This window comes from Macaca thibetana, chromosome 17 (assembly GCF_024542745.1).
Source record: "Macaca thibetana thibetana isolate TM-01 chromosome 17, ASM2454274v1, whole genome shotgun sequence".
In the NCBI taxonomy this organism is placed as follows: Eukaryota; Metazoa; Chordata; class Mammalia; order Primates; family Cercopithecidae; genus Macaca; species Macaca thibetana.
The window spans coordinates 55,256,644-55,271,632 of NC_065594.1; the positions used below are offsets into that span (position 1 = coordinate 55,256,644).

Genomic DNA, 14,989 nt, shown 5'->3' on the forward strand with positions numbered 1-14,989 from the left:
TGATGAATCATTGTACTTCCTAGACCCAGGCTAAATAACCTCCTTTATGTCTCATTTTAAAAAAAATCAGAATCATCCGTGATTTTCATTCAGTCTAAATGTATACATACCGGTATGTAGACAACACCTTAATAGCCAGCATAGTACTTAGAAAAGCCAGGTAGGTAAAAAATTTAAAGTTGTCCTGAAATCACCTAAATCTAAGTGAAAAGGAAAAACATGCTTTGAAGTCGGATTTGTGCTTAAACCTTGATTCAACTAATTGTGAGATACGTGATATTGCACTGGGTTGCTCATAACTATCTCTGAGCATCCATTTCTCGTTATAAAACAGTAGTAACAGCACCTACTGTCAGGAATGTTTGAGATTTAGAACTAAGAAATATAATTCCTAGGATGCTTGATAAATGGCAACCCCTGTTTTGTTATAATAAGCTCAATCTATCCAATAGAAATAGAAAAAGGAATCAATTCTGGTAAAAAGAAAAAGTCAGTACACAGGAGAGAGGTTGCAACTCTTGAGGTGAAACTAAGCAATCTGTATGGATATGATATCCATACAGATTATATTTGCATGGTGACTACCAGCCCTCCATATGACGTTTAGATACACAACCTCGATTTTCATCTTTCCATTCTCATCTCCTTTCCTCTAGCTTTATCTCCTATAACATTCCCTTCTCACCTCCACAAGTCCAGCCACGCTGGCCTCGATTTGGTACAATTTATTAGTGACTTAAGAATATCCTTTACTCGCTTAGTACTAAATGGGAAAAATTCACAGGACCTCATTAGCTCGGAGAGTCCTGAGGCACTGGCAACGTTTCCAGGAAAGAAAACCACTCCTGTAGTCCCCATGCTTGCCAGGCAAACAGTCCGACAGATTTTGAAGAAAGAAGCATTTGTGGGTGTGCACTATTAAAAATCAGGCTATTCCTGAAAACAGCCACATTACATGAGTTCAATTCCCTGGAAAGACATAATAAGAGCAAGGCCAGCCACTCAGTGAGGAGCAGATGGCTAAACCTGACAATTACCTCGATGAAAGTCAGGGCTTTCCACAAATATCCCTCCTGCTTCTGTTTATTTCTTTTTCTGAACCAGAATATCAGAATGCACATCTTGACTTTAAAAACATACAAAGTGGAAACAAGAAATTGTATCTGAACTTCCAATTTTTGGTTTGGCTAGTTCTTTTTTCTATTTCTTTCTATTTTTTTTTTTTCTTTTAGCTGCCCAATGAACATTGAGAGTTTTCTCACCAGGAGGCTCAGGAAGTGTGGCGTGGGAAGCACAGCTTTTGAGGATGCCCCTTGGTGCTCTGGGGTAGGAACTGCTTCGGTTCAGACATCACTTTCTCTTTAGTATTTGGCATAAGGCCCACCACGTGCAAAGTGCTCATTGATTCAACATGTATCGAACACCTCAGGGTTAAGCTCTGTCTGAGTACATCTGACTCTGATGTCCTACAGAATGACACCACAGACTTAGATACCTGCCCTCACAGCACTTATGATCTCCCAGGGACCACCAGTAAACTGGTAATTACAAGAATGCTTAATAAATACTTTTCAGTTAAAACTTCTGTGACCTTTAAGTAGGAATTTAGAAATTTACAATATATTCCTCCTTATGTCAAGTGCTGACAAAGTTATTAGAGTAGAAAATTTTTATCTACACAATGTAATTTTATGTCTCCATATAATAGAAAGTATATTAAAACAAAATATCAGATGTGAACTGTATTAGCTGAGACTGAGGTAAACAATTAACAAGGTGTACAAAAACTGGCCAGCAGGGTGGCTCATGCTTGTAATCCCAGCACTTTGGGAGGCCAAGGCAGGAAGATCTCGAGGCCACAAGTTCAAGACCATTCTGGGCAACATAATGAGACCTCGTCTCTACAAAAAATTTAAGAAAATAAAAAAATAACAAGTAGCCAGACATGGTGGCACATGCCTGTGGTCCCAGCTGCTGGAGAGGCTGAGGTGGGAGGATTGCTCGAGCCGGAAAGGTCAAGGCTGTAATGAGCCATGATCACGCCACTGCAATCCAGCCTGGATGACAGAGGAAGACCCTGTCTCCAGATAGATAAATAAATAAATAAATGTACAAAAACTGTCTTGTTATCTTCAAAGGGAAGAATGTCTGAATATCATACCTATAGCAATGCTAACTTCAAATTATTTTTAAAAAGATAGTAAATAAAGAAAACAAGATAGGCCGGCATGATTTTTCAACATTAAAATATAAGTAAGGACCTTGGCAAGATCCAACTCCTTAAAGGCAAGTCACTAAACAGAGAAGAAGTGACATTAAAATCTAAGTAAGGACCTTGGCAAGATCCAACTCCTTGAAGGTAAGTTAAGTCACTAGGCAGAAAAGAAGTGAATTCTCAATTCCAGGAACCTCCTTAGAGGTGCATTTTTAAATCTCCCTACATTTAGATTTAGATACTCCTTCCATCTGACATCCTCAAAAGTTCTTTTTAATCTTGTAATCTCTTCAATGTCTAATATAATCTTGTACATATTTGGCTGTATTGATTATTTTAAAAACATTTAAATACACAGTTTGTGAATTAAAAATAAATAAAAGAACAAAACTACAAAAATATTTTCAAAATTTAGTATTCACATTAAAATAAGCTGAAACCCTCATTCTCCTTTTACTACCTACTATGGTATAAAGAGCAAGCATGACTCAGTTATACCCACAAGTCCCACAGGCCAGCATTCCAAGGAACTAACTGTGCAGGTATTTTCAAAAGAACTCACCACCACAAAAATTCCATCACTGGAAGGGATTTGATGAAGTGGCATTACAGTCAGAAAGAGTTGACTAAAATGAGGACAAACTATTAGGACAGACACCAAGGGACCTGGGCAGGATTTTGACACTGCCATAGACAAAAACCCAGGAGCCCTTAGTTTAAGACAAATTCCCTTTAAGAATAAAAATTTGAATTTCAAAAAAAAATTAAAATTTGAAGGGGTCAAGCCCAGTTATTTTATTGTTAATTTTGAAACAAGACTGAATTGGTCTCTTCACATATGATGATATACTTTGATACATACCTGAGAACAAGAGGAGATATCTTTAAAATTCTTTTCTAGCACAACTGATTTAGTGTCTGGACTGATAAGGTTAATCTCAAATCGCCCAACCTTAAAAATAAAAGCATTCCAATTAATTTCAATTCATAAGGATCTAACATCTTACTTTATAATCAAATATTAAACTAATAATATAGATTCAAATGCAGTATCCCAGATATATCTATTTCATATGTACCTAAACATCTAATCCAACCAATATTTTTTACCCCAAATATCAGCTGCCTCAAAAATGTTTCTTTCCTGTCAAAAAAAGTATGAAAATTAAGTTAGTCTTCAATTATTATAAGATACAAACAAATATTTTTCAGATTAGAAACAACTCTTTTTAAAAAATGTGCAACCTTTCCTCACTTCATGATTTCTAAAAATAGTAATTTTAAAAAATAAGTTATAATCATACTGTCTCCCAAATGGTCAGCGAAAGGATATATCTGTAATTGGGCTAATGAATTAAAATTTTTGAAAATAAACCGTTCAGAAAAATTAACAACAAGAACTGTGACTAGCTAAAAAAAGAACAAATCTGATAGCCCCAAGAAAAGGGGAAATTCAGTTAACACGTCACCGAAGACCAGAGAGGCTTTAATGACACACCTTGAGTTCATTAAAAATAAAACCACCACCAACGAAAAAAACAAAATATGAACTTCCAGAGGTCAAGGCTGTAGTGAGCTGTGATTACGCCAACGCACTCCAGCTTGGATGACAGAGCAAGACCCTGTCTCTTAATTTTGTTTTTAATCAGGGGTGTGATTTTTTTAAATCAAGTAGTAATATAATCAATGCCACTTCTTGCCATCATTTTCAGTTGCTGAAATGGGCATACCGAGCTCAGAAAGGAAATCTGATGCCTTCACGGATATGGAGCCACATTTGTGTTCTGCATGGGATCACTTCCGCAGGAGAACATCACGTTTTCTCCTTAAGGCGAAATGTTTGTAAGTGTTGCCTCTTTACTTTGAATTTACTTTGGAAGCTGTACTTGTTCGCCTACCAGTGTTTAAGAAATCCTGCGTTTGGGATGTTTTTTCTATAATAAAATATTATCATTTGTGGAAAAAAGCCTCATGAGCCTCTGATAAAGCAAACTTCTGATATTACACACCGGTACTGTTTACCAAAATGCTCCGGAATTTCCTTTTCAGGGAATCTTTAAAATAAGTTTAAAAAAGATAGTCAGTCCTTTTTTTTTTTTTTTTTTTTTTTTTTCTTTTTTTGCCCAAGGAAACTCAAATCTTACAAGCTGAGGATTAAAGACTCTCTACAGGGTATTGTTATGAATTAAGTTATTTTAAGTGGAACCTGACACCTTCTATATCCTGTACAACATTCAAAAATGTTTAGAATTAAGAATGATCTTTTATACCAATACTACAGCTTGCATCAAATTATTTTAGTATCCAATTCAGTACATTTTTAGGTCAGTGGTGTTTCGTTAACCTCTTTCGGTGTGACAGCATAAACTGGTGTGTTCTCAACTCAAAATACACATACGAGTCTCTGGAGTTTTTTCTTCTCTAGAAAAAAACTCCCTTGTTTCTCCATGTTAAATCGCACTCTCTCAGATTCATATCTTTAAAGATTGACTTTCCACAGTTTTGTTGTTGTTAAGACGGAGTCTCGCTCTGTTGCCCAGGCTCGAGTGCAGGGGTCGATCTCAGTTCATTGCAACCTCCGACTCCCCAGTTCAAGCAATTCTCCCGCCTCAGCACCTGATTAGCTGGGACTACAGGCGTACCCTCACCACGCCCGGCTAATTTTTCTATTTTTTTAAATAGAGACGGGATTTTGCCATGTTGGCCAAGCTGGTCTGGAACTCCTGACCTCAAGTAATCAGCCCACCTCGGCCTCCCAAAGTGCCGGAATTACAGGCGTGAGCCCCCCGCGCCCTACCTACAAATTTTTTTTTAAGCATTTATTCGAGAATCACCCCAAGGCAAATGCTGGTGATAGATTCTTATTCTCTCTACCAGGTGTCCAGGACGCTCCACGAATTGCTTCCTCCTCCTCCTCCTTTCCTACTGCCTTACTTCTTACACTCCACACTCCACATCTGCCTCTCGCCCCTTCCCTACTTTGCTGTGCACTCTTCCTCCACCTGCCTTATCTGCTTTGAATGGGAAAACAAATAAAAGTTAGATTATTCGTTGTACAGAGGTGGAGCTGGGAGGAACTGGATGCCCAGCTGCTTCCGTCTGGCACCTTCTGGGGCAAGGGCAGACAGCGCCCAGCCAGGCGTACCTGGAAGAGCATGGTCCTGTTCTTCTCCGAGTCCGAGGGCTGGACGTGACTGGGCGCGCTCGCGTGTCTCCGTCGTGGCTGGGATTTCTGGCTGCCCTCGTGAACTCTCCTTTGCACTCCGGTGACACTGCTGCACCGAGACCGAAACTCCTGCTGCTCATCAAAGCCAGAATCTTCCAAAATCCGCTCAGGGAAGCAGACCCGAGAGCTGCTCAGGGCAGGCTGGCTGGCCACGGCAGGTAAGCCAAGGTGGGTGCCGGTGCCGTCCGCCTCCTCCGGCAGGCAGTCTCCGGGGGACCCGGGCACCACCACCTCCAAGTCAGTCAGGTCCTCTGCCGGGTCCACACCGCGCTGCTCGCCTTGGATCTTCAGGCGCTGCTGTTCGTGCAGGCTGAACTTCTCCATGCAGTCATCGATGAGGCTTGAGGGGGCCTTCTTGTGGGTCACGGTCACCTTTCCACAGTACAAGACTTCGAACTTCTGAGAGTTGTAAAAGGCGTCCTCATTATCTTTGCTGGGTTTGGCATCCTCTTTCATGGCGGCTTTAGATAATTGCCTTATGCTGCTAATAACATCAGGAACCTGGGGGGAAAAATTAAAACCCTGATTCTAGTTGAATGTTTTGAGACAATTTACATTTACCTAGCCCAATTATTACCACATGGAATGTATTTTTATCTTAAATAATATACAAAGTAATAGACACTACACAAGACAGAGCATACACTTATACTATTTGACATAAATGACTAACATAAAATTAAAATGTAATGAAAATTAATTGAAATTGAAGAGCAGGATTATATTTTCCCACTTCAAGTGAGTCTCCCAGAAACAAAACCATTAAACTATATAAGCCACTGTCAACTTATTATGTCATAATATGTCTTTTGATTGTTTTTAAAAGTTATTTTGTGCCTCAACTGAAAGGAACCAAAGTTCCAACCATCAGGATAAAATAACCTTTCTTGATGATGAGGAGATTAAAACCTAGACATCCCTCACCAGCATTAACTATCAGAGAAAATGCAAATTAAAACCACAATAAGATACCACTATATACCTCTTAAAATGGCTAAGATAAAAAGAAGGCTGCCAGCAAGGACGTGGGAGCACCTGGAACTCTAATTACATTATAAACAGACATATAAAATGACACACCACTCTAGAATATGGTTTGGCAGTTTCTTAGGAGTTGAATACAGACCTACTTCATTACCTAGCCATTCCACTCCCAGAGATTAAAACACTGGAAAACATGCCCACACGACAGCCTTCAAACAAATATTCAAAGGCACTTTTGTCCCAATACCCAGTGAAAGGATAATATCTTAGGCTCCCAAAATCACTAAGGAAAACTCAAGATGAAAATTGCTTAGGGCAAACCTACCTCCCATCTATTCAAAGTCACCCTTCTGCTCACTGAGATAGATGCATATCTGATTGCCTCCTTTGGAAAGGTTAATCAGAAACTCAGAAGAATGTAACCATTTGTGTAGCACCGATCTATGACCTAAAAACTCCCTCCCTGTTTTGAGTCTTCCTGCCTTTGCCTCAAGTTGTCCCGCCTTTCCAGACAGATCCAATGTACTTCTTACATATATTGATATCTCATGTCTCTCTCAAGTGTATAAAACCAAGCTGTGCCCTCACCACCTTGGGGACATGTCATCAGGACTTCCTGGGGGCTGTGTCATGGGTGCGCATCCTCAACCTTGGCAAAATACACTTTCTAAATTAACTGAGACCTGTCTCAGATTTTCTGCGTTCACAACTCCAAAACTGAAAAAAATCCAAATGTCCATCAGCAAGTGAAGAGATAAATAAAATGTGGTACATTCTATAAACCAAAAAGTATCTGAGACAGGTCTCAATCAGTTTAGAAGTTTATTTTGCCAAGGTTAAGGGCATGACCATGACACAGCCTCAGGAGATTCTGAGAACATGTGCCCAAGGTAGTTGGGCTATAGCTTGGTTTTCTACATGTTAGGGAGACATAAGACATCAATGAAAATATGTAACATGTACATTGGTTTGATCCACAAACGCAGGAGAACTCAAAGGGGTGGGGTGGGGGGGTGTGTACTGGGGGTGGGCGGTGCAGTTCCAGATCATAGGTGGATTCAAAAATTTCCTGATTGGCAATTGGTTGTAAGAGTTTATCTAAAGAGCTAGACTCAATAGAAGGGAGTGGTGTCCGAGCTACGTTAAGGGGATGTGAAAACCAAGGTTTTTATTATGTAGAAGCCTCCAGGTAGCAGGCTTCACAAAGAACAGATTGTAAATGTTTCTTATCAGACTTTAAAAGGTGCCAGACTCTTAGTTAATTCTCTCCTGGGCCAGGAAAAAGACCTGGAAAGGGAAGGAAAAATCTATGATTTTCCCCATAAGAGAGCTTTGCAGGACCATTTCAAAACATGTCAAATAAATATATTTTGGGGTAAAATATAGGGCCTTTTCAGAGCCCTTCTTTTAGGGCCTGTTATCTGTCATGTTGGTATCTTACTGCTACAGAGTTGCTTTGTCAGTCTTAAGAGCCGTTTTAATGTTAAATGCTGGTCAGCTGTGCTTGAATTTCAAAGGAAGGAGAATATGAGGAGCAATGTCCAACCCCCACTTCCCTTCATGGTCTGAACTAGTTTTTCAAGTTAACTTACGAGTGACCTTGAACAAGAGGAGGGGTCCATTCAACTGGTTGGGGTGTACAGGGACTTGGAATTTTATTTTTGGTTTACAGTTAACAAGAGAGAACACTAATCAGCTCTCACCTTGTTTACTACAATAACCTTTCAGCTAGTTTCCCCTGCCAGCTTCAGTTTACTTTCAAAACCAAAATGATCCTTTTTAACACAAGTCATGTTACTTTAGGGGGTCAAAATTTGCCACCCCAAAATATGCCACTTTGGCATGCTGATTATTTTTGAGTTAAAGATACTTGAAAAACTGCAAGTGTGAGAAAGGTATTCTCATCTTCTTTTTTCTTCCTAAAATCAGGAGGTAAAACTCCCCCTCACTATAAAGGAGAAAGGAAGACATACTTATCACTAGACACAGCAAACTGCAGTTGAGAGAAACCTAACACAAAAATCTTGTTAATTCACCCTTTATCTTCCTAGTTACTTTTCCACAATTAACTGCCCTTGCCAAAACCTCTTTGTGTTGTCGCATTTTCACAAGTTACTACACTTTATCCAACCCAGACCCTTTATCTTCTTTGAGTCTTCATTTTTCTTGTGAAGGCTCCTATGTACATGTAAAAATTACAAAATAAAATTAGTATGCTTTTCTCCTGTTAACCTGTCTCCTGTCAGTTTCAGTCAGAGATCCTAAGGGAGTATAGGAGAAATCTTACCTCGCCTGTATTGCTCACATGCAAACCCTTCAATAGCTCTCCTTTTCATTAAGAGTAAAATTTTAGACAAGGCCGGGCACAGAGGCTTACACCTGTAATCCCAACACTTTGGGAGGCTGAGGCAGGTGGATCACCAGAGGTCAGGAGTTCGAGACCAGACTGGCCAACATGGTGAAACCCTATCACTACTAAAAATACAAAAAAAATTAGCCAGGCATGGTGGTGGGTGCCTGTAATCCCAGCTACTCGGGAGGCTGAGGCAGGAGAATCACTTGAACCCGGGAGGGGGAGGTTGCAATGAGCTGAGGTCACATCATTGCACTCCCACCTGGGAAACAGGAGCAAGACTCTGTCTCCAAAAAAAAAAAAAAAATGTAAAAGACAACCAGCTCACAGTGTGCTTCAGGGCCCTGGCCATCCACATATGATATCCATATAGATTAAATCTGCACGGTGGCCAAAGGTCATCCACATGACCTTTAGGTAGACAACTTGGATTTTCATCTTTCCATCCTCACCTCATTTCTCTGATTTTTATCTCCTACTAAATTCCCTTCTTACTCACTCAGCTCCAGCCACAATGGCCTCCTTGCTATTTCTCCAACATGCAAGGCACATTCCTCCCACAAGGTCTCTGAGTTCAGCGATGTTAACAGTTTATTGCCACATCCACTTAATATTTTCGGACCACAGATGACCACAGGTGACTAAAACTGTGGATAAGGAGGGGCCGATGTAATTATTTGGGATATACTGCTAGAGCATTCATAGTTTTAAAATCACAAGAATTTCAGCTTGCTAGACCAAGTATTTCCTATGAAAGGATAAAGTCCACATGCTATAGCTTCAGTGACTCACCCGAACACTTGCCATGTCTCAGGGACAAAGTCAGGTATCTGTGTTAACATGTGACTAGCAACCTTAACCCTCTGTCATTTTCTTACTGCCTTAGTATGTGATTTACCTTACTCGACAAGGGTCGAAGATGCGGAGAGTGAGCTAGCTGACACTCAACCCTGCAAACCTGCAAAAGTAAAATGATTCCAGTGGGCAAAGCCCTAGGAGAATGATCTCTTCTTTCAATTTTTCATCTGATTACTAAATATTTTTAATCTGGTTTTTAACCCAAGTATAGCTAAATCTTTTTGTCTGATTTCCACTAAATCCTTTTCATCTAATTTTTAACCCAAGTATGCCTCCAAAAATGTCTCCACAGAGTACAGAATCAGAAATATTGCCTGTAGCACTGATTTTACTGCAGATATTTTATCTTGTTACAAAATGATTTACATACAACCTCAGAGTTCCATTCTACAATTGAGATTGCACATAAAGTCAATTCAACCTTAATTGTGTCAAGTCTTTTGAATTTCTCTAACGCCATATCAAGAGTTCTTACATGAAAAACTGATTTGTGGCTGAATTTCTAGTCTCCCAGGATCCTTCCCTGTGACTACAGGTAAAAACTCAACACCTAAATGTAATTCTGTAAGTGACCTAATTTATATAAGCGAAGTTCATCATCTTGAATTCTGAACTGGGTCTGTAATTTAATCTTTAATAATTTAAGATGCTAATATTATAACACAAAACTGGTTCTAGTTACCTTTACTACCTTTTCTCAGGTTATGACTAACCACAACTTGCAATGACATGGGTTACAGAGACTCTGCAAAACTGAGCTAACAACAGCTCTGTTTTTTCGCTTATCCTCATGTGAAACACGCAGTATAAAATATAGCATTATACAGCCCCTGGCTACTAGCTCAGGCCACACCAGAAGGGTCACACTGCTCATATAAGCCCAGTAAAATATCCATGGTGGGGAAATGAGCGATCAGAGAATCATGAAAATCTTGTATTGAAGCATTTACTTAAGGGATTCATCAGAAACAACGCAAGAGACATAAATTTCTATCCAGTACTTGTACATGTATACAATATTTTGGAATCACAGGATTCTCCTGTAGTATACATAGTGTTAACTGACATATATTTATACATACATTTACAAATATTGTTGAATGAATTCGAATCCTTCTTATATGTGTAGCATCTTTTCAATATCTTTTTCTCCTGTACCATCATACCGTAAGCTCTTAAGTGAAAGACTGAGTTGGGCTGATTTTGTTGCTTACTAGAATTCCTCCCTGTGGCCACTAGGAAAATGATCTGGGCTCAGAAGAACTTGAATGAATGCTGTCAGCAAACAGAGGCATATATATAGAAGTAAAAAACTACCTAAAACTCTGATATAAATGCTTCAGGACTGAGACAAATTTAGTAAATTCCTGTTGATGACTCAAGAGATCTGCCACACCCAAAATTAGAAAGCAGTGGCTTCTCACTCTGCTCACCATTCACCCAAACTGGGAAGTGACAGTATGTTTCCAGAACAACTCCAAATGTTACAGAGCACCTCAAGCTACACACCCCAGCTACATATTCTAGCTACAAATAATTCCGCTGCTTGGAATCTGCCTACAACCCACAGAGTCTAATGACGATTTACACACACCAATTCAAGGCCAGATTTTTACTCAGTGGCAGCATTTAATCTTTAACACAAAACAAGGATACTCAAAAAGGCTCAACCAAACTAGGGACTGACAGGTTTATATTCTATCCCCAATATTTTGCTCAGGACCTCTGGGAATAGTTGTTGCACCTCTGCCAGATAGCTTCCTCAAGAGCAAAGTGAATGGAGGAACTTGATAGATGGTCAATAAGGTCTCATCGGCATTCACATTCTGTGTGTTAACTTTTGGATTAATGCCAATATAAAAGCAAGATAACGTACAATCAAGGTAGGGAAAAATCACCTTTATGATTAAACCTGAAGTAGTGTGTGAGTTGTTAATATGATTCATTTCCATTAACACACAGGGATCAATTCAACAAAAATAAGGGTTTCATAGTATTTAGAAAAAGCACAGTGCCACCTCTAGCTAGTATTTTGTTGTGATACCTTCACTGACCTCACTAAAACAATTCAGACTCAAGTACCAAGACTCAAGACATTAAAGCAATTCCTCACTCTAGACAAAAAAAAATTGCCTCTAGATTCCTTGATGTCATGCTGTTCTTTCTCATTAGTTATCATAGTTATTTAACATACTTCAAGAAACCCATTAACATTTTATAAACTACATTTTACCTGACTTCAGAATAAAATGAATTCTACAACTAACCCACATTGATGTTCAAAGGCCTGAACGAACGCGGGAGAAAATCTGGAAAGTGAAAAAGTACTAAAGAAAGATACCTTTGATCAGGAAGCCAGCTGGAAATTGGAGGTGGTCACGAAGAGCAATGATTTTGCCAAACTGGTGTCGTCCTCAGTATTAGCTCTCTCGGTTGCACTGAAGAAGTTCTCTCTTTCTAAATAAGCCGGCGATATTTTTACTGTATTTATTAAAGTCCATGTTATCACTATGCAGCCAATTATAAAACTTCCCAGGAGTAACCGTTATTGCTTCAAAAGTTAAGTATTTCCTGACTCTGCAATCAGGAAATACACAGATTGTTTGGGACTAAAGAGCAAAGCTTTAGCTTTCTTTAAAAAGAAACATTTTAGTTTTGATGACTGTAGTCTTTCTTATACTGTTTAAATAATCACAAGTGTCCCACGCTTACTAATTATGGAGATAGATTAATCTACAGTACAATGTCTTTTTTCCTCACATGGTTCACTGATAACAGATGAACTTCAATAAATGTTTAAAAACAGATATGACGGATATCAGTGTGAGAATAAGCTTCCTAAAACATATTTAAACAAAAAAGAACTGGATCAATTTGTTTACAATTGATATAAGCTTCACTGCTTGATATTATTCATCTTTTATAATAACTACAGTAGGTAGAGCAAGATTTAGAGAAGTGTAAAAAAAAAATGCTGAGGAAAAACATTAGGGAATAAGTAAACTGAGAAACTGCCTAATGAGGAAGAACAGCAATTTAAACTAGTTTCACTCAAACAGAGACAGTATGGAAAAGAAATATATTTGCTTTGGAAGTAATGCATGGCTTTAGGGGAAGGGTAGATTTCCTTTGTAATTAATTCTGCTTGTTTAAGAAACCATTAAGATTAGTTTACAGACTATCCATGCAACATGAGGATAATGTTCAAAGCATAATGGTATGAAGTAAAATTCAGCATCTTGAGAAATGATTGATTTGGTCATTTAATGCTATAATTTTTAAATGAGCTTTTTAAAATTTCGTCTTCATACAATGGAAAATGCTGGGAAGATATATAGATGCCAAGTATCAGTTCATTTATATTCAAGGAAATACTAATTATCCCTATACATTTTTCCAGCCCCAGTAGCCTTAGAAGCACACCCAGTTCGTGCTATGGTTTTTAGGGTGAAGCTGTTTGACAATCTCATTTGAACTTTTATCCTAAAATACTTCAGAGATTCTTTGTATTTAGTTAAAAATCTAAATTACTACTTTAAAGCAAATTTTCCACAGTAAAATAGGAGTCTAAAACTGAGTCTAGATTCAAAACAGAATAGAGTAATACACTGATTTTAAAATGCTAGAACTGTAAAACTGTAAAACTAAGGGTCCCCTGAAGGAATCACCAGTCCCCATTGTCTTATTTTACAGATGTGGCAATAAACTGTTAACACCAAAAATCAAACCACTGAAGAAGAAAAGAATGAGATTACAAGAGACTAGACTATTTGGGGCCAAAGAAAGCAAGAGTATCTCTGTGACTTAAACCAGAGTCATACAAGTAGCTTTGTTTTTGACCCTCGGGCCCAAGACAGTTTCCTCTCAGACCAGACTTTAGTTGTTAGATATTCTTGGCTACTTTGCTCCAAACCCATTTGTGGTTCAGCTCTTTTCTAACTGCTGCCTTTTTGATGGCCTCTAAGTTAGGCCAAATTATCAGAGAGACATTTCTTAAACCTTTCCACTAAGTTCTCTCCTCTCATGCCGTCTCACTGTTTGTCCAGTTGAATTCCTTCTGTAAAAGATAGACTTGTGCCTTCTTATCCTAAGACTGTTACAAATGTGTAAAAGTGATCAGATAGAAAACATAAAAGAGCAACTCACAGGAAAAAATCTGGGGAATCGTGATTTGATAAAGAGAATGAGGCCAGGCATAGTAATAGGCTCACACCTGTAATCCTAGCACTTTGGGAGGCTAAGGCGAGGCGGGTGGATCACTTGAGGTCAAGAGTTCAGGACCAGCCCGGCCAACATAGCAAAACCCCATCTCTACTAAAAATACAAAAAGTAGCCAGGCGTGGTGGTACGCACCTGTAATCCCAGCTACTCCTGAGGCTGAGGCAGGACAATCGCTTGAGCCTGGGAGGCAGAGGTTGCAGTGAGCAGAGATCGTACCACTGCACTCCAGCCTGAGCAACAGAGTGAGACACTGTCTCAAAAAAAAAAGAGAGAAAAAAAAAGACAGAGAGAATAAAATCTCCCCAGAAGTGGCTAAGTGCTGGTGTAACAAGACAGAAGATGACATGCTTGGGAAGAAGTCAGATGACAAAGGAGCAGGCAAGAACCGTCACTTTCCAATTTCCTTTCAAAACCAAAGTCAGCTGGGGCATGGTGGCTCACACCTATAATTCCAGTACTTTGTGGAGGCAGAGGCAGGAGAACTGCTTGAAACCAGGAGTTCAAGACCGGCCTGGGAAACATAGGGAGACCCTGTCTCCACAAAAAATTTAAACCAGGAAGGAGTTGTGGCACATGCCTGTAGCCCCAGCTACTTAGGAAGCTGAGGTGGGAGGATTACTTGAGCTTGGGAGGTCGAGGCTACAGTGAACAGTGATTATATCACACCACTGCATTATAGCCTGGGTGACAGAGTGAGACCCTGTCTTTCACTACACACACACACACACACACACACACACACAAAATCAAAATTATTATTTTTAAAAGGAAGCAGTCCATAGCTTCACATATTAGAAAAGTACACATCATGCAGTTAGAGGGTTTCCACTTAAAGCCTGGGTCCAGTATCTATGTTGATCTACAGAAAAGATACAATACCCCCTAGGTCTCAGGTTTTTCATATGCAAAATGGAACTCACAAGGCTTATCTGATGGGCAACCTAAGAATAATGAATTAAATGTGAAAATACACCTGACACAGTGCTGCGACAATGAAAGCATTTAATAACATTTAAATCAAAATATAATTCCAATGTGTGCTACATAAGAGGACAAAATAAGTGACAGGCTATGGCTAAATCAAATTCCCTGTGTTCATGAAATTTAAATTGGGGTGGGGAGACAGGGAAAA

At 39.2% G+C, this 14,989-nt stretch overlaps 1 protein-coding gene across 6 annotated transcripts in view; it reads right to left on the minus strand.

Moving 5' to 3' along the window:
• Nucleotides 1-14,989, minus strand: part of TBC1D4 (TBC1 domain family member 4) — a 206,866-nt gene that overhangs the window by 75,178 nt on the left and 116,699 nt on the right. For all 6 annotated transcript variants that reach the window (XM_050766430.1, XM_050766429.1, XM_050766428.1 and 3 more), the window contains exons 2-3: nt 5,361-5,942; nt 3,078-3,167 (exon numbers count right to left, since the gene is read on the minus strand). In XM_050766430.1, coding sequence (XP_050622387.1) covers nt 3,078-3,167; nt 5,361-5,942 — 672 coding nt within the window. The remainder of the gene's footprint in view (nt 1-3,077; nt 3,168-5,360; nt 5,943-14,989) is intronic.